The 19555-nt window shown below is 34.3% G+C and overlaps 1 protein-coding gene across 2 annotated transcripts; it reads left to right on the top strand.

Moving 5' to 3' along the window:
- The first annotated feature begins 8158 nt into the window (after positions 1-8158).
- On the top strand, positions 8159-18170 carry LOC111410740 (protein sym-1). Of its 2 annotated transcripts, none has more exons than XM_023041241.1 (8): positions 8159-8665; positions 9876-9963; positions 11036-11130; positions 16029-16101; positions 16216-16308; positions 16426-16512; positions 16846-16926; positions 17972-18170. In XM_023041241.1, the coding sequence occupies exons 1-7, from the start codon at positions 8301-8303 to the stop codon at positions 16924-16926; spliced, it is 882 nt and encodes a 293-aa protein (XP_022897009.1). In that variant the 5' UTR covers positions 8159-8300; the 3' UTR covers positions 17972-18170. The 2 variants fall into 2 exon arrangements, with proteins under 2 accessions (XP_022897009.1, XP_022897018.1); XM_023041250.1 differs by having other exon boundaries at positions 16846-16929; positions 17974-18170.
- Positions 18171-19555: the final 1385 nt, after the last annotated feature.

The following is a 19555-nucleotide window of genomic DNA, read 5'->3' as shown; positions in this document are numbered from 1 at the left end:
GAGTGTGAATTGGGGCTGCTTCAATGAAAATTATTCAAGACTTGAATTCTTTAAACACTCGCAGAACCAAGAAGGGTTCAGGGCCAAAATGAACCAAGTCATGAGAACCATGAACGGTTTAGGGAAAACATTGTGTGAGTATCGTTGTCTTAGCTTACACTAAAGGCTGAATGGTTCAAGACATCACGTTCACCAATTAACCTAGTAAGTCCGATGGAATTTCACTAAGGGAGGCTCAAGGCCAGAAGCTACTATCCCTAATGCAGTGTTTTTCTGCTCTCTCTCTCTCTCTCTCTCTCTCTCTCTCTCTCTCTCTCTCTCTACTAGTGTCTACATTTACATTTGCATACTCGAATTTTCATTCATGTGGGGGATTGTTGGAGTTGGTTCAAAAATTAATCGAAAATTGGTTAAGTTTAAAACTAGGAAAATGAAAAGGTGTGATTTCGTGTCAACTTCCGTCGAATGTTTGGACTTGATCCGAAAGTCAAATTATAAAAGTAAATAGACCAACTTATTCTACTTGTCGAGTAAATCGTCGTGGTATATTTGGAATCTCGAAACCAACTCTGGATGAATAAGAAATTGCAGTCCAAAGTTGGAAGAATGAAGTGTTGCAACTTTTCGAAAGACCACAGGTTTAAAATGAAGTGTTGCAACTTTTCGAAATGAAGTGTTGCAACTTTCCATAAAAAATGCTGGATTTGGGGTGTGTCCCTTCACCAACAACCCTTCATCTTCTATATATAGGACTCCTTGGATGTGTATTTGTCATTCCAATTCATTCCATAATTCCATATTATTCATTTCATGTTAAGTTACATAAAACACTTCGTAGAAGTGATTATCTTTTGCATCAAAATCATTGTTATGGTAGAAAGTGAATTTCATTCGAGTTCACTGGTCGAAGCCATTTGGAGTGCTCATATGGCTTGACATGGTCGTTGTATCTTGGGAGATGATTGTCGAAAAATCGTTAGTACCGATACAGGGCAAATTCATCTTAATGAAATAGTTATTCTCACCTCGGCCAATAGCATCACTTGCATCTAATTTTTTCTTATTTCTGATTTCATTTCTTTATACTTGATTTTAGAAAATGATTACTTTTATTTATATGGTTTATGGAAGGTTCGATATGAAGAATCACATGTTTTAATTCAAGAATGGAAATGGTCAGATTTGATAATCATTGGTTAGTTTCTCAAACTCCATTTCGGTAAGTTGAAACCTTGTTTCAATTTCGTGAACTTGTAAGTTACTTTTTGTGAATATAATATGCACATAATCGGTGTATTCCCCAACACCAATTCTGTTGGGGAAAAGCAGGTTGGCACCTATTTGCTCCCCCTAGTGGCATGTCTCGCAAATTAACTTCATTTTCATTGAACGATTTTCAACTGGTTGATTGATTGATATGTAATCCTTGTTGTGATGGTTGTTGTGGCTACTGATGTGTGAACTGGGAAGTAATATTGTGACGCTGAGTAGGATAGTGATTATCTTATTGGCTTGTAATAGCAGATGATTCGCAAAAAAGAAATGAAAGAAAACGCCCAAAAAATTAGAGAAAATACTTTGAAATCAACACAGTATTATTAATGATGCAAAATGACAAAAATTAACCCACAAGCCGGGTTAAATAGCTCCAAAATATGAAATTATAGGAAAATTACCAAAAATGACAAAATCTCGAAATTACACCAGAATAAAATATTAAGTAAAAAAGTAGGTTGTCAAAAATTTGGTTCAATTCAAGTTTTCTAACATATGGAAAAAAGGAAACGAAATATTACCATAAATAGCAAAAAATAACTAAAAATTAAATTTTAAAAAGGAAAATAGCAGATTTTGGGCTCGAAATTGACAGCCACTGAGCATAGCTGGGTGACCACAACGTGCGCGCCGAAGAGAGCTTTTCGAATTGGGGTCATAATAGCGATTCTAATAACCATAGCTAGAATTATGGCCAAATTACCAAAGACGTGTCAAATTCCCCCAATCAAGGAAATAATTGTAATTCACTTCCCATCTTTGCGCCGATCCACCACCTCATGGTATCTCAGTGCCATCATCATGCTATTTGACAAATCAGTATCACTCGACTCGGATCCTCCTGCATCACATTGTTCACAAAGTTGTACTTAACACCAGATGGTCCCCAACACTTTGTACTTCAGATATTTTGGCGGGTTTGTGTTTATTATCATATCAAACAGTCTGTAAGAACATCTCGAGAATCGACAATCTGCCCATAGCATCCTCCACACCAATACAGGAAATCTGTTTTCATTAGGATGAAGTAAGATAGCCATTTTTCAAAATTGTTTTTCTATTGACGCTTCGTCGATTGTTTGCACATATTTGAGAATATTGTAACTGTCTTTTCGCCCCCATAAATCTTAGTCTCAACAAAACAATGTAAATCACAAAACAAAATAATCTAAGAAATGTTCAAATCAGGATACATATGTTCATCCTTCGTCGCAATCGTCCATGCTCCAGTAAAATTCATAACTTCCATCTTTTTTTGTGCAATATCTTGATCCCTAATGGCCCTTCTTTGTTACACTCCATCACTACTGATATGGAATATGCAAACAAAATTCGCAAGCATACGATAACTTTGACAAGTAATAATGTGATTAGTTGAGTTGAGTTATCATTTGGAATTATTTTGTTTGGTGGAAGTGACTTCAAATTGGAGACAAAAATATGGGCCGCTTTGGCTGATTTTTATAAAGGAAAAAATCATAGTACAGTGACTAAGTATACACCAAAGCATATATCACGTGTATAATTTGAAGATTCAAAAATCATGTGTATATATATTTATACTGTTTCAGCCATTTCCTTCAATTACGTGTAGTTTTCTTCTATAGCAAGACCTTTTTCAGTACAAAATCGACATCCCATAATTAAAAAATTCAGCTGGCATTCTGAATTCTCACGGTGAAAACTTAATTGAGTCGTCCAAGGTAACAAAGTAGGTAACAGTGTCCGCTAATTTCGATGACAAATTGAACAAGTTGACCCACACTGAAACGTCACGTCACATACTCCCAAATTGTTTTTGATAAATCGAATACTATATTCGAAGAAAAGAATATAGGTAATCATTGAATTTCATACTAAGATGATCAATTGAGTAATACAATCACGTTTGCAGCAAGAGAAATCCAATTAGTCACAGAAGTACTAGTCCTCGCTAGCAAATAGAATACAGGTAGGTGCTTCAATTTTATCCGTCACAAGGTTAATCCAAGGCTAATCGACATATTACCTGATCTTTATGTATGTGATGAATGTGTTTATTGTGAGTAATATAATATGAAGGCTACATATGAGACATGTGATGAATGAGAAGTGTGATGAATGATCTGTGACGCATATCTCAACCATAGTGAAATTCGTATTTTACGTGATTACTTCTTTAAGAATGTGACCTAAAGGTATGCACTCCAAAATTTACCTGCACTCTGTATTTGGGACTAATGTGCATAATATGAGTGTGAAAATTGTGTTACATGATCTGTGACCTATGTGATGAGCAGTCATATTCGTTCCTAAAATGATTTCTTAAACAAAAGTGACCATAAAGTAAACACTCCAAATAGTATGTGCACTCTGTATATGTGACCAATGCGCATTCTTTGTGTATGAGAATTGTGATGCCTGACATGTGATCTATGTTTCAACTATATATTCATTTGTGACTTTTTGGAAAACACGCTTGCCTATTATTTTAAGAATTCATATACAAGCTCTATCAATCGTTACACTTTCATCACAAGACGACTAATAAAATTTAATTTAATTTGCAGAAATTGTGTACTTGAATGTGTGTTTGTTGCATGCATCTCAAACTTTTTTGGTGTCGGTAGATCGAAATTGCAGATATGTAAACCTTGTCGACATGGTTATGAAAGAGTTCGATTTGAATACTACAAATGTAGCAATCTCATTGAAGTACGTACTAAATGAAGATTTGCCTCCAAACAGAATCAGAAATGATAGCAATGTGCTCTTTTACATCATGCTGAAGGACATGGAGTTCGAAACTACTAAATAACCATTAATCATTGATGTTATGGAGGTAGAGGTAGATAAACTATCTATCACACTACCAGTTAATTCACATGTTGTTGGTGAGCTACGTACGTTGCAGGATATGGCATCAGATATATGTGAAACAACAACTGAAAATATAGGTCACATATGTAACACTAAAATCACAGTTGTTTGTGTTGAAGATGCTAGAAAGGTCGAAGAAGGAAGGGTCTTTTGTGATAAAGATATTTTATAAGCTTGTCATTTTTTGTCACACAAAATATGTTTTAGTTTACAGTTGAATGGTCGGACAATAAAGAATATGTTGTGAGGTATTCACAAGACGGATGTAGTTGGATATATAGAGTGTCGAAATTGGGTAAAATGGGACTATTTAATATTCAGAAGATTGGTAGTCACACATGTGCATCAAATGTAGTGTTGGGGTCACATAGGTAACTATCAGCTACAGTTGTGTCCTCTAGCATAAGTACAAGTATACGTTGTCCCGTACTATATACACACTAAAGGATATATGCAGTGATATGTTGTATACTTATAGGGCTTATTTAAATTATTTGAAAGCGTGAAGATCTCGCGAGCAAACCTTGAAGATGATAAGGGGTGATCCGACAGATATGTTTGGTAAGATACCAAGTTTTTTCTACATGTTTCGACAAAAGAATCATAGTACGGTTGCAAACTTGGAGGTTGACAGTTACAATTGCTATAGGTATTACTTTATGACACTTGTTGCATCAATACACGGCTGGAGAAAATGAACATCTTCATTTGCTTGCTTCGTCTATAATGATATAATGTAGTCTATCTGCATGATCAATAAAGGAAAGTTCATCTCAATGTAACCATAGAAAGTGTTTTGTTGAGGATGTAATTCTTGATAATTCAACAAATTCAATATTCTAACATAACTTTCAAACTAACCCAGCCTGTGCATTGCACATAGCACTTGTTGTGACACATAGAAAAAAGCTACTTATATTGTAGTGTAAGACTAGTCTTAAGTAATCTGGCCCTATCCATAGTCCTATGATCTTTTAGGAAAAAAGGTTTCCTACTGTGTTTAATGAAAATTAACTTTGAAAATCAGAATGATCTTGAAAATAGAAGAAACAATGAAATAAAAAGAAAAGAAACACCAATGTATGTTGAGATAGTAGCAAACAACTATAAGTTTTGTCTCTGTCCTGCTAAGTCTTGGTCATCGATTACAGATTTATAGAGTAGTTGAGTTGATGATAAAAATAAAATTTATCTCACTTGTTTATTTCGCTATTTAGAAAAAGAAATAGATAACCAGCATAGAAACATGAATGAAGATAGAACACATTGGCATAGAGATTTGGTTTTGTTGAAAAAGAGTACTTAGAAAATTGCAGTGCATAACTAGATTCAAGTAGCATCAGCGGAATTAAGAATTATTATCACGTGCACACTCAAAAGTTGAAAATACAATATGTGGAGTTTGTGAACTAGATGTTCATTCTCTTTAGTCATTAATATGTTTGAATTTTGGGATAAATATTCATTTTGAAGAAATATGGATAACATATGTCCATTTGAGTATATATGATAAGAGTTTAGTTTAGTCTTTCTTTTACTTTATTAGAGAAGAACAAATGTTCAAATTTGGAGATATTTGATATGTGTGTTTTTACACTAATTCTAGCCACCATAAGTGGGCATTTAGATGTGCTCATATTATTTAGATACATAATTTTTGCTTATTTTTGTGATTACCTTAGGAGTAAACCTAAATTTTACAAGTTTGGATGAAATTGAAGTACAATCGTACAAAATCTTGAAATTGGAGACAATGCATTTAGTTTTGAAGTTGAAGGACACTAGCCCCAGAATATGTAAACTATGCGATCACACCCATTAACCAAGTGCGAGCGCATCAATTTATGAGGGTAAAGAATTTCCAGATTTTCTTGTTTCCTAGTTCGACTTAAAATATACATGGGAAACATCTTTGGACTCAATTTTAGAGAGAAACGCACATAGAAATTCAAGATCAAAGAGAAAAAAAACTAGAAGTTTCCAGATTTTGGGCTTGGAGAAGAAGATTATTGATGGAATATCATATTCTTCTCTTCATCAAGATTTCGAAACACAATGATGAACTTTTGTCTTTTTAGTTATTTTGTATTTCATCGGTATGAGTATTTAAATCATTAGTTATGTAATCTATGTTTAACCCTTTATTTCAATTTTCAATATTCTTGTAGTTTAATTCTTCATGTGTTGATTTTTTGTATGATTTTTAATGATTTGAATTAATTGGCCACCAATTCAATGCTTTACAAACTTGAAACAAAAGAGACATAACAACTCATATTTCTTCAAAATTCTTCTATGCACAAAGTTTCAAAAGACTTGTGACATCAATATTCAAAATATTTACTCAAATAATATGAGCGATTAATTCAAAAAAAAAAAAAGATTGTCAAAGTCCAAATTCAAGAAATTAGTTCGTAAAATGGGAATGTATCGACTCAAAGATCTTTGATTGTCAACGTCAAGGAGAGTAATTGTACTCTTTTTCCTTCACTAAGGTTTATTCCATTGATTTTTCCTAGCTGCTTTAATGAGATAGCATTACTTTTATTATTTAAAAAATAATTGTACTCATTTTCCTTCGTATGATATTTTTGTCCCACCAATTTTTAAGAACAAAGTTTTTAATGAAGCAGGTATTATGTATTTAATAATTCAAATAGTAGTATTGCAACTTCTATATGAAAATGTAAACGACCATTGTATCTAGGGGTAGACAAAATGACCAGACCAAATCAGAACCAAATCAAACCGAACAGTTTTACAAAAAAAAAATGGTTCTAGTTCTTAGAATCGAGAACCATTTGGATTTGATTCTAGTTCGGTTCTATATATATATATATATATTACAAATTAATGAATCACAATTCACAAGAAAAATTCAAAATTCAATTTGAAATTTGGATAAAAAGTCATTTACCTTCGATTTCTCATTTTTTAATGTAGGGACTAAAGATCCTAATTCATTTTGGAGGCCCATACCCTAATCCATTTCTCATATTCTCTCATTTTCAATTTATACATTGGCTCTCACATGGAGACCAACAACTACCACTTACCCACCACCATCGCTTGGATTTCTAAAATTGAAGCCTCGACATTCATTTCTTCTATCTCAAATGTTCTTTCACTTATTTTTCAATCAGTAATGAAACTAGAACCGAACCAAACTAAACCAGAACCGAATGGTTCGATTCTGATATGATTCTATATCTTTAAAAAAAAAACACACACACACACACACACACAATTTGATTCCATTATCAAAAAATCATTGGTTCATGGTTTGGCTTGACTCTTTTGGAATCAGAATTAAATGGAATCAGGTTCCCCCCTAATTGTATCTCAACAACCCTAATTACTATGACTTACGTATCAGTACAATCTTAATCCTTACTCATAAATATAAAACTTTAGTTCTCAATAAAATACACTAAAATCTATTGACTTCCTCTATTTTCTTCTCTCTTTAGTTTATAAGATAAGTTTTTTTTTTTCTTTTTTTTTTAATTACACCAACTATGGCTAAACTTTACACTTGATGTCACTTATACAATTGAACTTCAAATGATTTGGGCTACCTCCCTGAATTTTAAGACCAAGTTACACTACTATGTTAATCGATCATTCATTTTTCAAGAAATATTGTCATGTTGTTAATGTTTTGTTTATTCACTCATATAACCAGCCACATAGATTACGCCAATTGTTTTCGAACTTTCCACTTCATGCCATTGGAGGTTGAATTGTTTCTTATATGGTTGGAGTTTGAATTGTTTCAAATTCTAAAACTCGTTTAAGATGTACCACTATCACCATGTTCACGACCGATCATGAGAGATCATTATACGGTATGGTTTTCGACTTTAGTCACATTTTTATACATTATAGTGTTATGAATTTTAGATATTCAGTGTTTGTTCCATACCTTTCAAATTATTCAGAATATACCACATTAATTCATTTATTTAGTTATTTATTTTGTTGCCAAAAAGATTTATTAATATAATCGCGTGAGACTCGCTAAAAAATGCAACTCAAAACCCCTAATGAGTCCGTTCAAAGGGTGAACATTCTGGCTTAAAACCTCAAAAACCCGCGTGCCTTTGGGGACTCTACGGACAGGAATCTGAACGGTAAAATTTGCATTATCTGTAGATTATACAACAATGGTGGTTTCGAATTCTTTAATGACCCAAAAATCCCCTCGTTTGCTGCGTAGTCTTTTGTTTCGTTTCTCATCTTTCTCTCGCACGCCCAGTTGCCACTTCAATTGCCAGAACAGGATTAATCCAATTTACATAACTAGGAGATTTGCAATCTGTCACCGCAGTTTTAATCTCCCTTCTACACATGGTTTTAAGGTCTCGGGCGATTCTGAATTGGGGCTTAGATTTTCGGGTCATCGGTCTTTTCGGGTTTCCAGTGGCGGTGGTTCCGGTGGTGGAGCAGGCAGTTTTGGAGGCCCCGGTGGTGGAAATTCCGGTGGAAGAGGTGGCGATGGTGATGGGAGTGGTTGGCCACTGCTTTCTTGGTAAGGTTTTAACTTCATAATTTATTTTCTTACTGTTCAGTGCATGTTTGGCAATGCTTAAATTTTTTTCTCATAATCGGTTTACTTATAACGAACAAGTTACTTATTAGCTCCTACCTTACCAAGCATTAAAGGCAACCTGTTTTTAACTTATAAGTAATAAAAAAATAACATTTACTTGAAGTAATTTAACTTATTTTAAGCTTAGCAAAACATGCTGTTAATATGCATTTTTTTTTTCGGCACAATTGTAGTTTTTAAAACTAAATAAATGTAGCTATCAGAAAATGTGAGGCATTCTAAATTATACATATAAAAATTAAAAATGCGGAATCTATTCGAATGTGGAGTTCGTAAAATTATTTAGTGATTATTCAAGGGGTCCTAAAGGCCCTCTTCATACTAGAATGCCCTTCCCCTTAAGTTCAAAGTTACAATTTAATAGAACTTCAATGCGTAAGTCAATTTTAAATTGCCCGAAAGTCATTAAAAAGGAAAAAATATGTTAAATCCAAAAACTATTTACGGTGGATTTAATGAATTGTGAAGGGTTCCAGCAACTCTGTTGCTGCAAGATGTCCCTAGAATTAGGATGAAGGTTTATTATCCATTTTAATATGTGGCTACTTCATGGACTAGCATGAACCTAAAAGAAAAATGGTCGAGTTTGGAATTACAAAACACCCATCACAGATGTTCAGTATAGTTAGAAGAGTCTAAAAGATGACTGGAGTACCGTGGCAACTTGGAAAGGTGTTACATGCCTTATGTCTTTCCAATTGAAGCTAAGATTCATTATATAATATGCTTAGTTGTAATTTTTTATTGTCTTATAGCTGTGGCAATATTCGCTGGTGCTATTGTTGAATGGCAAAAATGCAAATGCCTGGATGCTTGACTATTGTTTTTATAATATCGTAAATAATTATGCATTGTGAAATCTTTCATACTCTGCTTGTCAAATTGTTGTTACTTGTCTTTCTTGCTATATGTTTGAATTATGTAAATTTGGTGGCAGAAGAATGTAAACGGGTTTATATAAAAAGGACGCTATAAATATTTCGAAATAAGCTATACTCTTCCCTATTTTTTTTTTTATTTCGAAATAAGCTATACTCTTCCATTTTTTTTTTGTGCCCTTCCAGCTAATTTTTCATCTGATTAATAGTATCTTTATTCCCTTGTAAACTCAATTTTCATCTCTGTGCAGGTATCTGTCTCTTCTTGTCAAGTATCCCGTGATGACAAAAGCTGTTACATCAGCACTTTTGACATTAGCTGGTGATCTGATCTGTCAGGTAAACTACTATGCCCTTATGATCGAGATCATACATCAATAAGAAGGTAGAGACTTCAAATTAAATGATTTCATATTTTGTCTTCTTGATTGTGAGCTGGTTGCAGAAAGCTACAGGTACATTTCTGATGATGTATCTGGACAAGAATTCTGAATGTGGCTGTCTCGGTTAATTTTTGCATAGTAACGGTTGTATGGTTCTAGAATAAGAGCTTTAATTTGTCTAAGAAAAATGGGTGAAAGGAGCTCATTTGTCCCTTGTTTGGTTTGGCTAAAAAAATTAATAAAAATCTAATTCAAAATCACGAATTAAATTTTTCCACCCATTTCATAGAGTCCACAACTTTTATCATCTTTTCAACCACACGTTTTGTTATTATTTATCAAAATCTACTAAAAATATGATTTTTAACAAAACCAAACAAGGGCTTAAAAGGACTGCATACTCCACAAAGGAATTGTTGAATTTGAAGAGCATATAATACTCACTTAATTTTCAACGTCGTTGCCATGGCCCATAGGCAAGCTGAAAAGCTAATGTCCATGGTGAAATTAAGAATGGAAATTTTTGGTTTGTTTGCCTAGTCTCATCTTTTTCACTATCATGACAAATAATTTGTTTGTCTTATGAAATCCTGCTTTCTAGAAGCAAAATCTTTCATTTAATGAAATTTAATAATTTTGCATATTTACTCCACGTGGCACTTGCATTCCATCCTTCCCATTGTACCCCACATGAAAGAAAAAAGAAAGAAATTGTGCTCTAGAGACATGTAATGGAGTTTAACTAGAGGTGAATTAAAAACATATTAGCTCTAGGTACCTATATAACATTTACTTATTACATTCCTGCTTGTCCATCATCAGTTATGGAGTGCAATTACGTGATTTTCTGATGATTAAACTTGGAGATCGTATACACATTTCTTGTATAGATATGTTGAGGACAAATGGACTATCCACAATTAGTTAATGTTTTCAGTCGCGGTTCATATTTAATTCCTTGAAGATTGTATCATATCTGGGCTTACGATTTCTAAGTATTTTTTAATATTTTTTGTTATATGCCTCAGCTTGTGATCGATCAAGTGCCATCTCTAGACTTGAAGAGGACATCTATTTTCACACTGTTGGGGCTGGTTTTGGTGGGCCCAACATTGCATTTCTGGTAATGGCTTCAATCTTTTCTCTAAAATATATAATATTTATAGGATGTCTTCAGTCTAATTAACTTTTGTGCTTAATTACAAATGATGTGATTCATACTTTGTGCCAAAATAATTAGGATGTGTTTGGATAGAAAGATTTTGCTCTTATTATATTTCAGATCGACAATCCAAAATTTTCCTTGGTTGTTTGATGCCCAGTTTAGAGTGGGGATCTGAAGTCAACTGTCAAGAATCGAGTGATTTGAGACACATATTAAATGGATTTCAAATGCACCCAATCGTGTTTCTATCAATCAAACTTGTACTTAGACATATAGCTGGTAAGGGGTAGCTCCTGACTCCTGGGTAGGGGGTGGTGGTTCGTTGAGAAAAGAGTGATGGCCACAGGACAGATCCGTGGTGTGTTGAGAAGGGAATGATGGTGGAGATGAGTGTGGCAGTGGAAATTATCATCTACGTAGTAAAATGTGTTATGCAGTTCTCTGTTACTGATCAGGCGTTACATGGTGCCAAAAAGATTATCAAATATGCAATCTTCTTGTGCTGCATGTGGTATGTAGTAGGTTGTCCAATAATCAATTGATCTTTAGACAACTGATAATTAACAGGATTTTACCTGGATAACTGCTTATTACTTAACTACTGGGATTTTTCTAGAATTCTCTTCACTAATGTATTTGTATTAATGAGTATAGTCTTGCTAAAAGAAGGTAAAAATCTTTTCATTTTTCAGTATATTGGGTATCAATACATAGAAGTGAGTTTGGATTTCGAAAAAACCAAGGAAAACTTCTGCAAATTTTCTAACCTATTTAGCTCTATTTGGTTTTGTTAAAATGTAGATTTTTATTGGATTTTGACAAAAGTTGAAATGCATGGTTGAAAAGTTTATAAAAGTTATGGATTCTATAAAATATGTTGTCGAAAAATGTGTTTTAAGAAATGGCTGCCAAACAGGGGCTTAATAACCTAGACTCGTGTTCAAGTTGTGTTTATGAATATTGAAATCAATAGGATGCTGTGTCAATAGTTTTTGAAAACACTTGCAAATTTTATTGACGAATAAAAATTTTAGTGGTTTTAGAAGTCCATGGATTTATTGCCTCCAAACAAGGAATTTTAAATACTATTTTCCTTGCTAGGGACGGTTTTTAAAACATGTAGAGTTTCAAATTTAAACTCCACACTTGAACTAACCTATCCATCCAAATGCAAGATGTGTGATAGACCCTCTCATTCAATGCAAGTTGTTATTCATTTGCTATTCTAGAATATTCCTTAGTTGGTTAGCAAAAGGGTAAAAATGTGATAGAAAGTTGGTAGAGTCTCTATAATATAATAAGAGGGGAGCCGTGATATTCATCCGGGAAAATAATGGGAAAATTGGGAGAGTTCAGGCCTCTTGAATGCCTTGGAAATTGTCATTTTATTTCTGTTGAATATCAATATAACATTAAGTTTTTTCATTGATTTGCTTCAAGAGTTAGGTTTCTATCAAATTGGTATCAGAGCTGTCGATTCTCGGACGAATGGAATCAAACTTCAGAAGCGAGTGGAAGGAGAAATCGAGTTCAATATTCAATCAGAGGGACAGGATGGTAAGGCAACAGGAAGGAGATCGGGACAATAATTTGGGGCTGGATTCATGTGGCCGATTAGAAATTTCAATATTCTATGGTGAAAACACAAATGAGTGGGTGTCGGAGGCAGAAAAGATCTTCTCCAGAAATCAATTATTGGAGGCAGAGAAAGTAGAGGCTGCAACAGCCTGTTTTGACTAACAAACTTGGAATTGGTTTCAGTTAATAGATCGAAGCCAGCCTGTGAGAACCTGGAAAGAATTGAAGTGGTTGATGTTAGATCAATTTCGCATTGAGGTATCCATGGCTGAAGAAATTCCAGCTCGTAAGCACTCGGGTGTGAGGAAAGAGAAGATGTTGGAAGCCGTAGCATCTTCTTCGATGGAAGTGTATGAACAAGGACTATTACTGGAGGAGAAGACAACGGTGAAGGAAGGGAAAGAGAATGGGCTGGAATTGAATGGGGTGGTGAACTGGAAAACAGAGAAGCCGGTCGTGAAGCAGATCTCCTTTGCTGGTGAATTTACAGACGGGAAGGACAAGAAGGGGATAATAGAAAATCCATTGGAACTCACCATCACCTCGAAAATTTGCCCAAAATTGGAGGAATTTGGAGTAAGTCCCCTCAATACGTACCACCGGGAGGAGCCGGACAGGAAGGAGGAGTTCGCAGTCACTTTGCTAGAGCCCACGATTAATTTTGAAATTGTACCAAACATTGAAGAAATCGATGATTGGGAGAAAAAGGAGAAAGAAATAGAAGTCATTCTGCCCGAAACCATCATCACCATCCGTGGGGAATATGCCGACAAAGGGAACCAGAGCTTCGGTTTGGAGTTGAGTGTGGACAATAGGCTGAAACAGTGGGGTGGAACTGAAGTTATAAGGCTTAAATCACATGGTTTGGGCCAGATTATGGAATTGGCATTGGCCCAAAAGGGTGAAGATAAAAACAATTCTATGAAAAAGGCCAACTCAATCTACAGTCCATATAAGACTAAAACCAACTCCTATAGCCCAAATAGCAAGCTTAACCCGTCCAACTTACTTTCCCAGGTAGTATATTCAAATTATCAAGCCTCCAATTTCATTATAGCTCGTCGGATACAAGACATCGGTATTTTGTGGGTAGGGGCAACGGGCTATGGAGTTGCCTTAGATATTATACTTGTGATTGTTGCTCGATTGAATAAGTCCTTTCACTTCAAAGGGTGGAAATGTCCCCTTAGAGTGGTGACCTTAAATGGATCTCTTACAGAAGAATTTGTGGGGTTATATGATGAAGACGCAACAACTTCTACCTTGAGGACAAGGTGGATTTCGAAGGGGCGAGTAGTGATAGACCCTCACATTCAATGCAAGTTGTTATTCTTTTGCTATTCTAGAATATTCCTTAGTTGGTTAGCAAAAGAGTAAAAATGTTATAGAAAGTTGGTAGAGTCTCTATAAATATAATAAGGGGGGAGCCGTGATATTCATCCAGGAAAATAGTGGGAAAATTGGGAGAGTCTAGGCCTCTCGAATGCCTTGGAAATTGTCATTTTATTTCTGTTGAATATCAATATAACATTAAGTTTTTTCATTGATTTGCTTCAAGAGTCAGGTTTCTATCAATGTGCAACATTTGAATTCATAAAAACTTGAAACCTGTTTGTTATCATTTCACAAGTCTATTTAAATTAAGAGGGGAGGGGAACCAGATCGCAGATTCACTTGCATCTTTAGGTTGGGATCCGCTACATTATCAAGAGTATGGTCCTCTAGACTTTCCACGCGATCTTCGAGCTCTTGTTCAAATTGATAGACATGGTCTTCCTAACATTAGAATGTATTGGTCTAATTTTCATTTGCTCAGCTTGTATAGGAATTAGTACTACCCTTACTTTTCCTATTCTTCACATATTGCATTTTCATTGCTTTTAATGGTCAGGTTTACGCTCCCTTTTCTTTGTACCAAAGGACTTTGTTTTTATATAAATGGTTGGGGAATTCAAACCCCATCAACACCCCCTGGTGGTAAGACCCACCAAGGATATGTTGATGTTTTGCTATATATATAAACGAAAAATAGAAGATAAAAACAACAGCTGCCTCATACTTGTAGGAAATGATTGAGTTAAGAAAAGACTTCGCCCAATTTATTTATACTGTCAAGTTTTTGGAACTAGCTGGTCTACACTTGTATTTCTTCCAATTGGAGATTCTAGGTCTAGGACTAGACATGGACTTTCTTGCTTAGACTCTAATGTAGATGTACCTGTGTTGGACACAGACGACAAGGATTAGGGTATGAGATCCTTCTCGAATTCTATAAATCAATGAGGATCTTTATATCATTTTTGTTACTTTGGTAATTTCTATATATAAGCATTTCACATTTCTAGACTTGAAATTGAATTATCAACTTGCAATTTAATTTGTTATAAATTTGCATTATATATACACACACACACATACGAAAATAATCTCCTAAGTACTTGTGCTTAACTTATGTTAAGTTAAACACCGGTGACATGACACACCATTTAATTGATGAATAAGTTAATAGTAAGTACCATATATTTAATGATTCACCAATTAAATAGTGTGTCATGGCACCGGTGCTTAGGAGATCATTCCTCTGTGTGTGTGTGTGTGTGTGTCCGTCGTTAAAAATGCACCTATATAAATTTCTAAGTAATTTAAGATTTAAGGCATATCGACGTGCTAAATTTTGGATCATTTTTAGTTTGTATTTCCATATCCTAGATTTTAAAAGGACAGGACCCGATTCCTATATATTTTCTCGTATTGGACATCCACACCCAAGTCCAAGCAACATAGGGCTGATGGAAAGTGTCCACAATAGAGAAGAGTAATTCCACCTCGATTAAGTTGCACACTTGCTAAAGTAAGAATTAGGGCTGTGAAGGAGCCAAATGAATTCAGTAGTGTATCACTAAGGATTGGATCTGAAGCTAGTAACCTCTTAAATGGAAGCTAGCTTCTGTTTATCATTCTATCTTTATTTATTTTTATTTTATTCTGTCTTCTTGTGTGCTGAGTGAAGCTTGATGTGTCTCTGCTCCAGTTGATTTCCATTTTATCTCCACAAGCCATTTTGGTAGACAGTTGTGCTCATCACGTAATTTATTCCCTTTTCTTTATTTCCTCATGGATTGAGTTAAATAGCTAACTGCCCTTGGAACAGAAATTTCCTGTTTTCTCAAGCAAGTGTTTAACCATGTTGGAGTAACTTGATTTTGTCTTATACGAATAGAATCTAAAATCTTTGTGGCATTTCTCTATTCAACTGATAGAACCTATTATACATGAAGGTATCTGTATTTAAGTAAATTGATCACAAAACCTGGAGCATCTGGTGCTTTGTTGCGGCTTTTACTTGATCAGGTAACATCTTTAAGCTGCTTGATTATCTTATCTAATATCCCTTTCATACTATCACTATGTATCACGATTTGACCTCTCGAGTATTTCTAATGAATTTGACCTGACATAATGCAGTTTCTTTTCGCTCCCACTTTTATTGGAATTTTCTTATCTACACTGGTGACATTGGAGGGAAGGCCTTCACATGTGATTCCAAAGCTAAAACAGGTGTTGCTAAAGATCTTTTCATTTTATATTTGTACTTCCATTAAGCTTTGGATGCACACCCAATAAGAAGACTTTATTTTAGACTTTTCATGGTAGTATCTAAACCTGTTTTTGTAGGAGTGGTTCCCCTCTGTTCTTGCAAATTGGCAGTTGTGGATACCCTTCCAATTTCTCAACTTCCGATTTGTGCCGCAACAATTTCAGGTTTGGTTATATAAGGGCATGATCAGGCTTGTATAGTCAGGTTTGAGGACAAAAGGACCGTAAAATGAATGTTGTGGAAATGACATTAAGATGGACTTATGCCCATTTGGAAATAATAAATCTCAGAATAAAAATATAGGTTTCAGAGCTACTCTTATATTCTGTTTATATATATATATACATGTTTTTTTTTTTTTTTTTTTTTTTTTTTTTTTGGGTGAATTTTAGGGGCCAAATGTCCTCTTACCTTTTGCATTTCTGTGTTTAGTTATCAGCTGTATTTTTTATCGTTTGTACCCTTTGTTATCTGACAAATTGACACATCTTTTACAGGTCCTTGCTGCTAACTTTGTTTCCTTAATATGGAATGTAATTCTTTCATATAAAGCTCACAAAGAAGTCCTTGCCAAATAGGTACATGGATTTTTCTTATTGTACAGTTTATTTATATTTGTTTGGGATTACAGTTGGCTTAGTGTATAAATTGAGTGATACATGTATTTGAACGAAAGATTGTTATGTATGTGAATAGTCCTCCGAAGTGCAGAAAATTATCGGTGGTCTAGTGTACACAAAATAAATAACTATAAAGAGGCTCTCATGGATAAGAATGGTACAATTGTAGGACATGTTAGAAGAGTCGGGTAGGTCGAAACTAACAATGAGTAATGTGCTTGCAAAGGATCTAGTTGCTTTGGACGTATAGCAATGAACTTACGAAGAGACGAAAAAGGATTACCTTGCCGACCCAAACATCTCGGGATTAAAGGCTTAATTGGTTGTTGTTGAATGCATTTACTCCCTCCGTCCCAATTAATTATATAGGCTTGTTTCGTTTTTCACACGAATTAAAAAATCTTCTTTAATGTCATTGGAAAATTTATTTTTGCCGACATATTTCCTAATTTACCCCTATTTAATTTTCAGTATGTAGTTGTAAATTATTGTTTGAATTAGTAAAAAATTTGAATGATTAAATTTGAAGAAGAGGAAATAAAAGTTGTTCCATGTGTTCCAAAAAGTGATAAATGTGTGTATTTGGATGATTTCAAGAAGTTGGCATATTAAATGAGGAAAATTGAATAAAGGTATATTGGTAAAGGAACAAAACAAAATATTCTAAATTAGGAAATAGACCTATATATTTGGGATAAGAGAAAAATGAAACACAGTCTATATAATTAGGACAGAGGGAGTATGTGTGTGTGTGTGTGTGTGTGTGTGTAGAGAGAGAGAGAGAGAGAGAGAGAGAGGAAACTCTCCTATGCCAAGATCATAATCCAAAAGTCTAGTTTATGCATTCTTTTTTCCTCCTAATTCTTTAATTTTGAGAATTGTTATTTTGTTCCTCGTTTGCTCATGAGTCATATTTACTCGTTTCTTCCAACGAGCCTACTAAAAAGGGTCGAGAAGAAAAAGAACTTATCGTCAAACATTGAGCATATACCCTTTGTTGCAGGTATCTTCCTCAGTTACATCATAGTTTCAGCCATAGGTACCATGAAGACTTGGAGAAAGAAACTGCATTGGTATGTAATGTGCTGGATTTTGTTTTGCAAAATGTATTTAGGGAAGATGATGTCATTTGCAGTAAAATTTTCATGAAATGTAATGTATTATTGCTCTGAATTCAGTAAATTATTATTGCTCTAAAGATTTTTAAGTTTAAAAAAAAGTGTAGTTCAAATTCACAAAATTTTTATTAACCTGTGATCACAAGACAATAAAATGCGAGGACGGGTTTTTTTTATCCTTTTTATGTAAAAATAAATTTTGTAATAGTAATTTTTTTTGGAAAATGTGTGGTTAAAGATTAGGAAAAATGTTTTTGAGTTTACGTGTAAATTATTTTATTTAAAGAATATGCGGTTAAAAATGAGTTTAAGAAAAAAATAAGTTTTTAAACCATGGGGCTCAAATAGGGCTTAACACAGTGTAAATCACCGGGAAGGAATTGCTAAAGGAGCTAGCGAGCTTGTGTGGCTACTCAGTTCTTGAAGCCTTTTAGCCTTTTTAATAGTTAAACAGTGATATATAACCTGTGTTTGGTCCTATTTTTTCAAAAATTTATATTTTTAAAATTTATTTTCAACAACATGTTCTCTTTTAAAATAATGTTACGTGTAAATTTTAAAAAAATCCCTTATTTTTTAATAATATTGTTGGGGATCCTTGGAGTTCAATCAATCAAAACATCAATCAATAGAAGAAATTTTAAGGCAAATCCAAGAAAATACGAAATCGGAAATAACACAATCCATATGGCCGAGTCTGGACAGCTTCTGCTTCCTCCTTTCAGCAGCTTATTCTCCTCCTTATGGCTGATTTTACAGGCTCAGGAACAGTCCTCCACGACTTGCAAATCACCTTCCAAGAGAGAGAAAAACCGGCAAAGAACCCCTTCAAACCGCCACCTTAAGGAACCAAAAATGGAGGAGAGTTTTCTGTCGAGCAGCCAGAAAATAAAGACCAACCTACTTTTGAAATAACCCCCTACAATCTAAAGACACTGTCCTCTCTTACAAAAAACGTGGGGTAAGTCATATGTTTGGTAAATGATCCAAAACTTCTTTAACAAGCCAAGGCAACAAAATATCTATTAAGTTTAAATCCCGACCATCGATTCCATTCAATGGTCCATAATAAATACTGGGAAAGCACAATCCTTGTGAATTACACAAATAGCACTAAACACTAGTAGGGTTAAGAGAACCATTTCTCACATTCTTCACCTTGGTTCTCATAACACTCTCTCTTGGTTGCGAATTTGCACATGGAAGAACTGTTCATCATTATCGCCCACTACCTGCAAGAAAAATTAACCAGTGTCAATATATAATAAAGATAAGCACAATCTAAATTTACTTGCAGGCAGAATTTTTGTTCCCATATCAGAGGGATTCCTATCAGTGTGAATTTTAACAAGATTAACTTCACCTTGAGACAGTTTCTCACGAATAAAATGATACTTTACCTCAATATGTTTAGTTCTTTCATAGTAAACAGGATTTTTACAAAGCAATAAAGCACTTTGACTATCAGT

Source organism: Olea europaea, chromosome 2 (genome assembly GCF_002742605.1).
Source record: "Olea europaea var. sylvestris chromosome 2, O_europaea_v1, whole genome shotgun sequence".
Classification (NCBI taxonomy): domain Eukaryota; kingdom Viridiplantae; phylum Streptophyta; class Magnoliopsida; order Lamiales; family Oleaceae; genus Olea; species Olea europaea.
This window is presented reverse-complemented; position numbering and strand designations above follow the sequence as displayed.

What these genes read in the sequence shown, in the direction of transcription:
- LOC111410740 (XM_023041241.1), top strand. Translation starts at nt 8,301, where the DNA reads ATGGTGGTTTCGAATTCTTTAATGACCCAAAAATCCCCTCGTTTGCTG. An exon ending in GGCCCAACATTGCATTTCTG is followed by an intron (nt 11,131 to 16,028) that starts GTAATGGCTTCA and finishes TTATACATGAAG; the next exon opens with GTATCTGTATTTAAGTAAAT. An exon ending in TTGTGCCGCAACAATTTCAG is followed by an intron (nt 16,513 to 16,845) that starts GTTTGGTTATAT and finishes CATCTTTTACAG; the next exon opens with GTCCTTGCTGCTAACTTTGT.